The sequence below is a fragment of the Humulus lupulus genome, chromosome 3, assembly GCF_963169125.1.
Source record: "Humulus lupulus chromosome 3, drHumLupu1.1, whole genome shotgun sequence".
In the NCBI taxonomy this organism is placed as follows: Eukaryota; Viridiplantae; Streptophyta; class Magnoliopsida; order Rosales; family Cannabaceae; genus Humulus; species Humulus lupulus.
In genome coordinates, this window is record NC_084795.1 from 89,986,503 (window position 1) to 89,999,409 (window position 12,907).

General features: G+C 45.3%; 1 protein-coding gene across 1 annotated transcript; it reads right to left on the reverse strand.

The window, feature by feature from the left end:
- Positions 1-10,183: 10,183 nt before the first annotated feature.
- On the reverse strand, positions 10,184-12,641 carry LOC133824649 (uncharacterized). Its single transcript, XM_062257600.1, has 5 exons — positions 12,554-12,641; positions 11,819-12,445; positions 11,411-11,707; positions 10,622-11,298; positions 10,184-10,351 (listed from the first exon to the last, which is right to left on the reverse strand). Exons 1-5 carry the CDS (start codon positions 12,639-12,641, stop codon positions 10,184-10,186), a joined length of 1,857 nt encoding a protein of 618 aa, XP_062113584.1.
- Between the last annotated feature and the right edge of the window lie 266 nt (positions 12,642-12,907).

A 12,907-nucleotide genomic window follows, 5' to 3' on the forward strand; every position in this document is an offset into this window, starting at 1 on the left:
CGAGGCCTCTCCTTCACGAGGCCCTTGGAGGCATAGCTCCCATGGTGCACGACTTCCCTCGCGAGGCGCATAGTGGCGCGAGGCTTCTCCTTCGCGAGGCCCTTGGAGGCGTAGCTCCCGTGGTGCACGGCCCCCCTCGCGAGGCCCATTGTGGCATGAGGCCTCTCCTTCGCGAGGCCCCTGGCATGGCTGATGCGTGGGGCGAGATGATGGTGGGGGCTCCGTGGCCCCTCAGGTGCACGCGGTCGAGGCGAGGCGGGGCCTCACGTGGGACACTCGGGTGTGCGCGGATCACGCGAGGCAGGGCCTTGCGTGCATGGCTAGGTTGCGCAGCCAAGTTGCCATATAGACGCGGGTCACGGACGACCGTGTATAGTGAGACCCTTGTGGCCTTGGTGGGTACTCGTGCATGTTGGGTACCCTCGCATGGCAAGGCTCTCGGGTCTCTCAGGGCATCTTCGTTAAGGCCTCCTATGAGACATGGGTTGTGGGGAAAAATACCAGGTCACTTGGATTTCCTGAGGCTAATGAGGGTAAACCTCCATATTTTCCCTTGGTGGAATTTGAGCATCCACACTTGCCCCCCAGTCTAGGAAAGGACCTTTAGGTGCTTTGGTAGACTATTCTCTTTAATTCTTATAAATAGGCCTTTAGGCAAGGCTTATTATTTACACCTTACTTCCTTAGCTTAGTGGTACCTAGACCCTTGCTCCTTTCAAGAGGTAAGGGGTTAAATCCCCCACAACCTCACTTTTGCTATAGTTTTTTTTTTTAATTGAGCTAATTTTTGGTCTATTCATGTCCCTTCATATATTTGAAGGCTAACACATCTTTTATGTTTATTTTTGCAGACGCGTACTTTCGACCACTTAGCTCTTTTTGACCGTGACGGTACTTTTGGGCCTCAACCTCCTTTTGACCACGACAACATCTAATTTCTACAGCTTGAGGTATATTATCTTTTTCCCTTGTTTTCATTGGGTCAATATTAGCACCACTCGGGATGGGGTACGTTGGCCTGAGCTTGTCGTGAGTTAGTTTTAAGGCATGCCCCTTTATTTATACCCTGTAGTGGATCATTTAGGGCGTTTGCATCTAGAGGTTTTAAGTCCATTCCTTTGTGTTTTGTAGCAATCTTCTCATTTATACGTGAACCCCTTTTTGCTTTCGGGACGAGGTCTCATGGCCAGTGATAGTCCGTTCGGCATACCTCCGGAGGTTGAGTTTGTTGACCTGTCTTCAGACTCAGAGTCCCCTGAGGAAAAACCTTACCAAGACTATGACCCCTTAAGGCAGGCCCGCATCCATCATCTTGAGCACATGGTTGAACTTAGGCATAAAATTTGGGTGGTGGAGAGTGAAATTGACTCGGTGTTGAGAGGAGACGGAGCACCTTTCCCCCCTGACCTTAGTGACCATGTAGCGAGCCTTAGGGTGACCCTTTTAGATTTGCAGGGGGAGTTGGAGTTTATGGAGGGACACCTTCCACCTGAGCCCTCCAGCCCAGCCTCGCCTGATGACTGTCATGGGGCCGCTTCTGCTACTCTTCAGCCCTTAGTTTTGATCTTCCCTAGCTTAGCGCTTCCGCAGCCGGTGCCCCGGTGGAAGACTCTTGCTAGGAAGAGAAAATGGAGGGTCAAGTGTTCTGTCTCTTCCTCACCTTTTTCTTTTGATTTTGTAGATATGCCGAGGGCATGACGACAGGTATCCATCAATGAACCGGATGATGCTCCTTTAATGGCATCCCAGCTGGTGTCACATGTGTCGGAAAATAAACTGAGGGAAATTGTGAAGCACTACCGCGTTCCTCCGGAGTATGCTTTATACACTCCTTTGGAGACATGCCGAGTTGACTGCCCTAGTACCGGCTTCGTGGCCCTTACTGAGCACATCCTGAAGGCGGGTGGTACCATCCCGTTACACCCGTTCTTCATTGTAGTCCTCAATTACTTTGACCTTGCTCCACTTCAGCTGGCTCCCAATAGTTAGCTGACCTTGAGCTGCCTTTTTATTGCGTTTACGGAACTGGTGGAACGTGCTCCTACGGCGCTAGAGGTGCATTTCCTCTACAATCTCATGCCCTCTCCCAAGTCCAAGGGCTTCTATTACTTACAAAAAGACAATAACGAGGTCCCTTTGATAGAGGGCTTAGTGTCCAACCCGAGGTCCTGGAAGCAGGACTTTTTCTTCGTGCAAGGCCCCCTCTCTGTTCGCGAGCACTTCCGTGCCACTCCCAATAAGTACCCTAAGCCACATTTTCTCTCTTCTTCTTTTTTGCAACTTATTGTTTCATGACTTATGTTTGTGTCGACCATGGTATGGATTATGCAGAGCAATTCTCTGAACCCGCAGTTGTTGGGTCGGAAGCGAAAGCTGTGAAGAAGTTCATCAACGCTAACCCCGCTATGAAAAAGGTTGCGTACCTATTCACCGTGGAAAATCTGAACCTCCACAAATTGTCCCCAGTCTCAGATCCCAGGTTACTGTGGACCATCCCTGGGTCCAAGAAGATGAAGGCGGTATCGACCGAGCCTTGCCCAGATGAAGGTGAGGCTGAGGATGTGCCAGAGGAAGCCTCCCCTAAACGCGGGGGACCTCACCAGCTGTCCTCGTCTCCTGGGGGATGCCCTCCTTTTGTCTCTTTTGACCCAGACATAGCCTCCCAATCACAAGACCAACATGCCATTCTGGGGCGTTTTGTTTGCCCCGACCCCGAGGACTACGATGCTTTCATTCAGGTTCCCCTCGACCCTGGTCCATCGGGGGCTTACTTTGCCAACCTTCCAGCACCCCCTTCTGATCTACCGGGGCCTCACTTTTCCAATTTTCCTGCGCCCCCTCCAGTTTCGGCGAGCGGGTCGTCTGTCCTCACCCAGCCAGGTGCCCCTGGCCTGGATGGGGCGCCCTGGGTGAATCGTATGGTGGCCTCTTACGGGCGGCGGTACGTCTAAATCGCCTCAGACCTCCCCGAATCTGATTGGAACGGTCTTGGGATTTTTTCTCTGTCGGACCTTGGGGAAACTCTAAGGCGCACCACTGCTTGGGTGAGTTCATGCATCTTGTGTCGGCCCTATTATATATAGATGTACATACATTTTTTTGTTACTTATTATTGTTGTTGTTAACTTTCTTGTGCAGGCCTATACTGTGGCTCAGCGGTTTGCCGACTCGGCTAACAATCTCTCCGCGTCGAGTACTGAGAGGGACCGTCTCACGGCCCGGGTCCAGGAGCTCGAGAGAAAGCTTGAGGAAACCCAGACTAAGCTAAAAAGGGTTCGGACCAAACTTTCTGTCTCGTCAAAAAGGAAGCAGAAGGCGGTTGCCAAAGCCACGATGCTGCAGGACAAAGTTACCAGCCTAGAGGGTGAACTCCAGGGGACCAAGGCTATTGCGGCTGCGTCGCAGGAGTGAGTCACTTCTTTAGAGGCCAAACCCGAGGCTGCTAGGGTCGATGTAGCCGCGTCGCAGGAGAGAATCGCTTCCTTAGAGGCGGATAGGACATCTATTGAGTACAGGTCCATAGACCGTGCCCTTTACGGTGTGTGGAGGCAGGATCCCAACTTTGATTTTTCTTCTTTTGACGAGCACGTCGTTGCTCGAGCGGCCGTGTGGAGCGCCCGTGGTAGGAGGCCCTGAGGTCATCATATCATCATTTCTGTCAGCTATCCCGCTGTGGGCGTATGCTCATCTTGAGCCTTTGTAATATTATTATTATTATTTTTATTTTGTAAATCTTTCCATGTTACCAAGACTCCTTTTTCAATATATATATATATACATGTGTGGTTATTTATCTCTTATTCCTCTGTGTTTTAGGTCTTTTTGAGCCTGTATGATGGGGTTTGGTAGGTTCCCCTCTTTTATTTACCGGGCTAGAGGTCCTTTGGAGCCCATGTGAAAGGGTTCAATGGGACCTTTTTTGGTGCCTCTTGATTACTTCTATAAGAATATTTTGACCCCTTGGGTTCTAGCTATCCTTTTATATATTCTTGCGCGCGCTTATTATTTTTTTGCGAGAAGCGTCCTTCTCGTCATTATTCATAGTACTATTTTTGCAAGGGCCTCTTTTAGGACCCTTTTTGGCTAGACGGCTTGGTGGCCGCTCCAGGCTTATTAGACCTTTTGGCTTTCTTGATGTTCATAAAGGTAGCTAATCCTTGTGAACTTCAGGAGATGCCTTGCAAGGTCTCCTCCCTGTCAGTTAGGGTTCACCACGAATTGCATTCCTCTTTTAAAGTATTTTGCTTAAGGCTCTGATGCAAGGGGTCCTTTTTAGAATCCCCTGTTAGAGGGTTATTTTTAGGATCCCCTGATAGAGGGTCCCTTTTAGGATCTTCCTGATAAAGGGTCCTTTTTAGGATCCTCCTAATAGAGGGTCCTTTTTAGGATCCTGGTGCAAGGGGTCCTTTTTAGGATCCTCCTGTTTGCTGTATGTTTTATCTTCACGGGCCACTATTGCCCCCCCCCCCCCCCAAGTGTCTGGTGAAGTTTATTTCGGCAGGCACTTTGATTGATGCCCACATAAAGTAGAAAAAATAGCGTGCGAAGATGTGACCAGTTTCATTCATAGAATTCAGGTTACAACGATACATATAAGACTTACATAAAAAAGGAACTTACACCTACTTGGGAGGTTATCTAAGTATCCTCATTGATTTTTGTCTACCAAGCTAAGATAACATGCAACACGCTAAAAACCGATACTGCTTGCATTGGGTGTGGGTGCCTCACTAGTAGTACTTCCTAAGGTGCTCCGCATTCCATGCTCGAGGTATGATGGTGTCGTCCATGTGCGCCAGCTTATAAGTGTTTGGGGGTATGCACTGAGCGACTTGGTAGGGCCCCTCCCAGTTAGCCCCTAGCACCCCCACCCCTGGGTCTCACGTGTTAGGGAGTACCTTTCTTAGCACCAGGTCGCCAACTCTGAAAGTTCTCTCCCGCACCCTCGAGTTGTAATACCTTGCTGCGCGCTGCTGGTATACCGCCATTCTCATTTGTGCCTTTTCCCTTTTTTCTTCTAGCATGTCCAAGCTCTTAGCCAGAGCTACGCGGTTGGCCTCGTCCCCGTACGCCTGTATTTTGAAGGAATTAACCTGCATCTCAATTGGGAGGACAACATCGCATCTATATGCTAAGGAGAATGGTGAGAACTCATCAACTATGTTAAGTTAGAAAAATTGCAACGTAAAGATTATCAAAAGAAAAGCTTCAAAAATCTAAGTAGGAACTCCAAGAATAATTGCAGGAGAAAAATGATGAAATCAGTTTGTATTGATTATGGTGCAATGCTACAGTAATTTTTCCAATCCCCCCTTCCATGTGGAATTGGGGTTCATTTTATAGTGGGCTCTAATGGCCCTGGATACATGGTGGTCCAGGGGACCAAGCGGTACACAGGTACACTGTCAGGAGAGTGATTTGAGAGGTAGTGGTGTTGCTACTAGTACATGGCCAGGTACCATGAGGATGTCTCTACTTCTCAACCGTACGAATGTCAGAGGAGTGGTGCAGGTGGTAGTGGTGTCGACTCTGACATCTGGTTGGGAGCATGCAGGCCATGCCCTCTCTCCTAGTACTCCCACTACTTTTCTGGCCTGAGTGCTTGGATCAGGCATACGGGATTCCGAAGGTCGTGCCCCCGTACAATATCGTACCAGTACGGTCTTCTCGACTCGTACTGGAGCCTCTAAGCATTGGGGTCTCCTGGGTCTTCGTAAGATATACTGCTCCGAGGTACAGGGAGTGAATCACTTGATGCCTGTAAGGGTCATGGCGCGAGGCCTCCCTCGTGAGGCCCTTGGAGGCGCAACTCCCGTGGTGCGCGGCCTCCCTCGCGAGGCCCATAGTGGCGCGAGGCCTCTCCTTCGCGAGGCCCTTGGAGGCGTAGCTCGCGTGGTGCACGGCTTCCCTCGCAAGGCCCATAGTGGCGCGAGGCCTCTCCTTCGCGAGGCCCTTGGAGGCATAGCTCCCGTGGTGCACGGCCCCCGTCGCGAGGCCCATAGTGGCGCGAGGCCTCTTCTTCGCATGGCCCCTGACACGGCTGATGCGCGGGCGAGGCGAGGGGCGAGGACATGGTCTCGCGAGGCCCCTGACGCGGCTGATGCGCGGGGCAAGATGATGGCGGGGGCTCCGTGTCACCTCGGGTGCACGCAGTCGAGGCGAGGCGGGGCCTCGCGTGGGACACTCGGGTGCGCGCAGATCACGCGAGGCGGGGCCTCGCGTGCATGGCTGGGTTGCGCAGCCAAGTTACCATACGGACGCGGGTCACGGATGGTCGTGTATAGTGAGACCCTTGTGGCCTTGGTGGGTACTCATGCATGTTGGGTACCCTCACATGGCAAGGCTCTCGGGTCTCTCGGGGCATCTTCGTTAAGGCCTCCTATGAGACATGGGTTGTGGGGAAAAATACCGGGTCGCTTGGATTGCCTGAGGCTAATGAGGGTAAGCCTCCATATTTTCCCTTGGTGGAATTTGAGCATCCACAGTAGGAAGGTTTGATGAGCGCTTTAATGGACCAAGTAAAAGGGGTAATAGATTTTGGGAACATTTGTTATGGGTTAATCAAAGGAAGGTTGTTATTGGTAATCTTGTTTTCTTCAAGAACATATGATAGTTCATAAAGAAAGTCAAGTTTGTTGGCTGTGGACTTACGGAAAGATGGAGAAGGAGTAAGTGACAAGGGTGATATTATAGGAGCACTAAAGTTTGCAGAACTTGTAGATGAGGTTTCATTTGCCATGATCTGAAATAGAGATTCGTCGGTAGGATAGGATGAAGTATGACTATGATACCATTTAATATTAACATAAATTGTTTTATAAAAATTAAAAAAATAATAAGATTTAATTTATAAATCAAAACATAATTTAGAAATCTTAATCCTAATCTATCACCTTTAATATTCACTAAGCATAATTTATAATAAACAAATAAAACCAAAGAAATTAAAACTTAATCAACCTAAACTCTAGTCCCAATTTATCAACCTCCATCTTCTTCTTGAAAGAGCCTCCATCATCATCATCATCTTCTTCTTCTTCTTCTTCTTCTTCTTATTCTTCTTGCTAAAATCAAAAATAAAATAAAAATCCTTTTCCATCTCAGATGTGCAATTCTACCCTAAAAGAAACCCATTGATTTAGACATAAAAGTTTAAACCCAAACCCATAGATTTGTCCTCCATTGATCTCCATCTCAAACCCAGATTTGAAACCACTTGATGTCGACTGTGGGACGACGAACTCGACCCTGGGTTCCGGCTGATGACAGAGAGCTCCTCAACGCCAACCACCCAGTCCGCGTTGACCTAAAGATCCAAGCCAATCGGAAGGGAATCAAGCCAATCTAGCTTCCCAATGTTGTCACATTTGGAACCGCATAGAGAACCCAGAAGCTTACCAATCGGAAGGGAGGCTTGGCGTTTCCCAACCCAGTCTTGCCCCAATACCAGTTGCTGCCTAACCCAGCTCCATCCAACCTAGATCTGACCCCAACACCAACTGTCTCCTAACCCAGCTCCACCCCATGTGCTTTAACATCTGGATCTGGCGCCCCGCGCTCCTGAAAGTTTCAGATTCGAAGCTCCATGCCCCTGAAAGTTTCATATCTAGCGTCGCCCATTGTGTGCTTGAATCTATGATGCAACGTTAAGCAGAGCTTCCACTATCCCTTCGAGCAGTTTTGTCGCGTCGAGCCTCTACGCCCAACTCTGACTTCTTCTTCCCATGTTGCATCCACCGTTGTTCTTCTTCAACGAATATGGAGGAAGAAGAAGATGAAGAAGAAAAACTCATTTAGGTTTGGGCTTTTAGTTTTTATTTTTAGGATTTGTTATTATTTAGTTAGTAATTCTTATTTAATTAGTTTTAACTTTATTTTATTTATCAATTTAGATATGTAATAATTTAGTTTAGTTATAATTTTGATTTAATTTTTTTTTTTATGAAAAATATGAATATATTGAAAAACCAACAAAGCAATTACAGAACAAGCTCATCCGAGCCAAGAAACAAACTTACAACTGAACAACACTCTCAAAGAAGGCTAAATCAGCTTTCCTAATTTTCAACTTAGGAAGTCTAGATAGTCCATTTCTCACATAATACTTGATCAATTGAATAACATAACCAACAGACAAAGAACTAAGTTAAAAAATACAGCTGTTTCTATTCCTCCAAATCATATAAACAGCAGCTGCCAAAATTGCAACATCAATCTGTTGCTTCAGGCCCTTAGGCTTACCAGCCATCTAAGAGCACCAATTCTCATACATGCTCGGCCAAATATCCCTACCCATCCAGACCTCCAGTTGAGCTCTAACCTGATGAGAGAAAGGACAAGCAAAGAAGAGATGAGAGTGAGATTCCTGCTCCTCTTCACAAACCGGGCAGAGTAAAGAAGACAACTTCAGCTGGTAGTAGTGTAATTTGTCACGAGTGAGAAGGTGACCAAGAGTAGCTTGCCACAAGATGAACCTCTGTTTAGGCACAGCCAAGGAACACCAAACCACATTAGCAAAAGTTACTCTATCTTTATTAAGTAACCGGTTATATAAATCTTTCAAGCAAATCTTGTTGTTCTTGACAGCCTCTTCTAGGCTTTTAGAAGGGAAAACAGCTCTCAGATTAACTATTTTTCTCCAATACCAGCTCACATCCTGAGGAACTATATAGGCCCAGAAATTCTAACCCTTCAGATAAATGGAATCAACCCATTTCACCCAAAGAATGTCTTGCTTAGATGAAACAGCCCAAAAAAAATTAGCAAGGAGCACTTTGTTCCAGTTGTGACCCTCCTTAAAACCAAGACCACCCATGCTCTTTGGCCGGCACACTTGATCCCAGGAAGTAAAATGCATTTTACTACGATTGTTGTTACTGTCCTTGACCCCTTAGAGGAAGTTCCTGCATAAACGATCTATTTCCTTGGTGATACTCTTAGGGAGAATGAATATGCTCATCCAAAATGACCTGATACTCAGTAGCACAGAGTTAATCAATTGAGCCCTCCCAGGAAAGGAGAGGTGATGACTAGCCCATGTGTGAAGTTTCAGCTGTATCTTTTTAATGATGATAGCACAATCTCCAGCCTTCCATTTCGTAGTTCGAAGAGGAACTCCCAAATACTTTAAAGGAAAACACCATTCTGAAAATCAGAGCCTATCTAGCAGTTGATGAGCCTCTCTTTCAGCCAAACCCCCAAAATAGACCTGTGATTTCTCCATATTGGCAGACAGACCAGACGCCAAGCAAAATTCAGTGAAACAGTCCTTCATAATCTGAATTGAGTTAGAGACTCCCTTGCAAAATATGACCAAATCATCGGCAAAACATAGATTAACAATCTTCAGAGGTTTACATTTAGGATGAAACCTGAAACCTTTGTCCATGGATGCTTGACATAACAGCCGGGTATAGTATTCCATAGCTAACATAAATAACAACGGAGAGATTGGGTCCCCTTGCCTTAGACCTTTTTTACCTCTAAATCCCCCTTGAATCCTACCATTCATGAGGATCAAATAACTAGGGTCCTTCAAACAAGTCATTACCCACTTGATGAACTTGTTAGGAAAACAAAACTCAGTGAGAATGCCCTCCAAAAAATTCCAGTCCAACATGTCATAGGCTTTACTCAGGTCTATCTTCATCACACACCTAAGAGAAATATTTTTCCTTTTATAACCTTTGATAATATCCTGAAGAATAAGAATATTATGCGCCAACAATCTGTTTTTAACAAACGCTCCTTGATTTTGATTAACTAGACTAGGAAGCACCTTCGCCAATCTACCACAAAGCATTTTAGAAATACATTTGTATATAGAATTGCAACACGATATTGGCCTATAATCCGCTGCCTTAGTGGGGGTATCAATCTTAGGAATCAGGGAAATGGTAGCCCTATTCACCTCTTCTGGCTAAATACCCCGCTCAAAGAAATCAAAGATAGCCTCTGAGATTTCAGCCCCTATATCACTCCACATGGCTTTGAAAAAGCCCGACCCGTACCCATCCGGCCCCAGAATTTTAATTGAGCTAATGCTAAACAAAGCGTCTTTCACTTCCTTCCTAGTAAAAGGCCTCACTAGCCCGATCTGTTGGTCCAAAGACAGTCTGTGACCAAGTCTGAAACAAGAATGATGAATAGGCACTGAAGCATTACTTTGGCTTCCCATAATTTTTCAAAAATGATTCACAAAGTGAGCCACAACATCATCAAATCTCTCAATTAGCTGACCAGAATCAACAACAACTGAAGTGATACAATTAGATGCTCTTCTTTGCTTTAAACAAGCATGAAAGTAAGCCATGTTATCATCACCATAATGAAGCCAATTAACTTTGCTTTTCTGCCTAAGGAAACTGTCATAAGTTCTAGCATGATAAGCATAGGTTTCACCTGCTCGAGTTTCCTCTCTTTATAACTCTGTCGAGTGAGGGTTACTCTAAAGATACAATTGAGCAGCTTGATAGTTATCCTTAGCCGAAATATAGTTCTATGCAACATCTCCCATAGTATTCTTGTTGAACTTGCGAAGAACTATCTGAAGCCTGCCCAATTTCCTAACAATACGACCAAGCCCATACCCTTTACTAGGCTTGCACTAGCTCTGCATTACAATGTCTTTAAAGTTACCATGTTCAGTCCACATATTAAAGAATCTAAAAGGCTTAGTACCACAGGTTATAGTAGCTCCTGATTTGATAATGCAATAACAATGATCTGAGAGCATCTCCCAATTAAAGACAGCCTCAGCTTGAGGGAATAAGTCCAACCACTCTTCATTTTTAAATATTCTATCCAGTTTAGAGTAGATTCTGTCCTCATTGGCTTGCTTGTTAGTCCAAGTGTAATGGGACCCTCTAGAGCGCAACTCATCAACCAATCCCAAGGCTCTCCAATTTTGAGCATCCACCAATTCAAGGGAAGAAATGGTGCGGCCACCAACTTTGTCTGTACCCTCAAAAACTGCATTAAAATCCCCAGCCACAAGCCAAGGAGTGGTTGGGAAACACAACCCAGAGAGATCCTCCCAAAGCGACAGTCTCTCCTCAATCGAATTTCTACCATAAACAAACGTAACATAAAACATCTTATTAGACTTCACTTCTTTAACACAGACATGGATTAACTGGTCACTCTCCTTCAAAACCTCAACAGTAACCCAATGTCGCTGCCAAATAAGAAGAATTCTACCTTCAGAAGCTGACCCTGAAAAATAACTCCAGCCAATGAAGAACGAGCTCATCATTTTCTCAATTTTATCACCACGCAGTTTAGTCTCCAACAAGGCTCCTAGACCAATTTTATTCACAAAACAAAATGAACTCAGGGAATTCTGTTTTCCCCTTTTATTAATACCCCTTACATTCCAACTAAGAATGTTGTGACTCTCCATGAAATAAACTTATTGTTGATAGTCCCAAGTTTGTAACCTCCAATACTTTCTCTTGCAAAGCACTATAGGAATTCTTCAGTTTGTTCTGTGCCTTCAGTGTGGTCTTCTTTTTTCCCCCTACCCGTTTTGGGGTAGTCCATTCAGAAGTAGACCTGTCGCTGGAATTCCTATCAGGTTTATCAACTTGTTTCATTGAATCTGTCAAATGACCATGTTGCTTGGATACCTCCTGGGAGTCAGACACTTCATTAGCAGCTGGTTTCTGTGCATCCACATCAATACCCCCACTGGGAGCATCTTTATCCTCTGATAATGACTTCTGATCCACAGGATCTTACTTAGTCTCTTCCTCACCATTTCAGCTTTTCTGCCTCCAATTCTCAGATTGCTTCCTATTACACATTCTTTCAGTATGACCATAAGCTATGCAACCTCTACATTGAGTTGGTAGCCATTCAAATTCCAAAAGTTGTTCCATTAGTTGTCCTTTCTCATTGAGAAACTGAATGGTTTTACAGAGCTCCTCTGTTATTTCTACCTCCACTAACACTCTAGCAAATTGCACCATAGTTCTGTCCTTAGTAACTTTATCTACTAGTATCGGGTTCCCAATTGTGCTCATATGGGCACTCAAGCACTTAGTGCCCCAATATTGCAGCCCAAGTCCTGGCAATCTAATCCAAACTAGGACAATTTTTACTTCCTTTAGAGTGTCTAAATCAGCAGACCAAGGCTTCACTATCACTGGTTTTCTATCAAAGTGTAGAACCCCAGCTTCCAAAACCAAGTCTCTAGTTGCTTCATCTCGAAATTTCACAAGTGTAAATCCAACATTCAGTCGAGCAATTCTGTCAATACCTAGCTTACCCCAGATCCTCTTAATAAATCCTTCAAAAACAACAAATGGAGGGTTAGCTCCAAGAACCATACATACCACGGCTGAGTTCCAAAATGACGTTTCAACTTGGATCTCCTCCAAGTCTACCTGAGCAATTCGTTGGCCCTCTCGAACGAGGGGTTCCTCAAACTTGAGTTTAGCCCCTCCTTGATTTGGTAATAAGGATCAAAATTGAGTCCATTTGTCCTTCGCCTGACTCTGAAATTCACTTTTGCCAGCAATCATTTCCTTCCAGTTCTCTGCATTTCTCTTACCTCCAGACGATTCCTCATCAATTTCCATTGGTCCCCGATTCCCAATTTCTGGGAAATCCACCATCGAATCCTTGAATACATCTTCCATCTAATCTGGCATATCTTCATCTAGTCCAGACCTCTGTCCCTCACTCACACGTCTCTTGGAGCAATGGAGATTCAGGCACCTTAGATCTAGTAGCAGGCTTTTGGCTGTTCTTCTTGCATCTCGCCATGGAGAAACCAGAGAGCACCTATTGCCTTTAATTTTGATTTAATTTTTGTTATATAGTTGAGTTTGTATATTTTATTTAATTAATTTTTATTTTATTTTATAATTATTTTTATATTTTAAAATCAATTTAATTTATTATC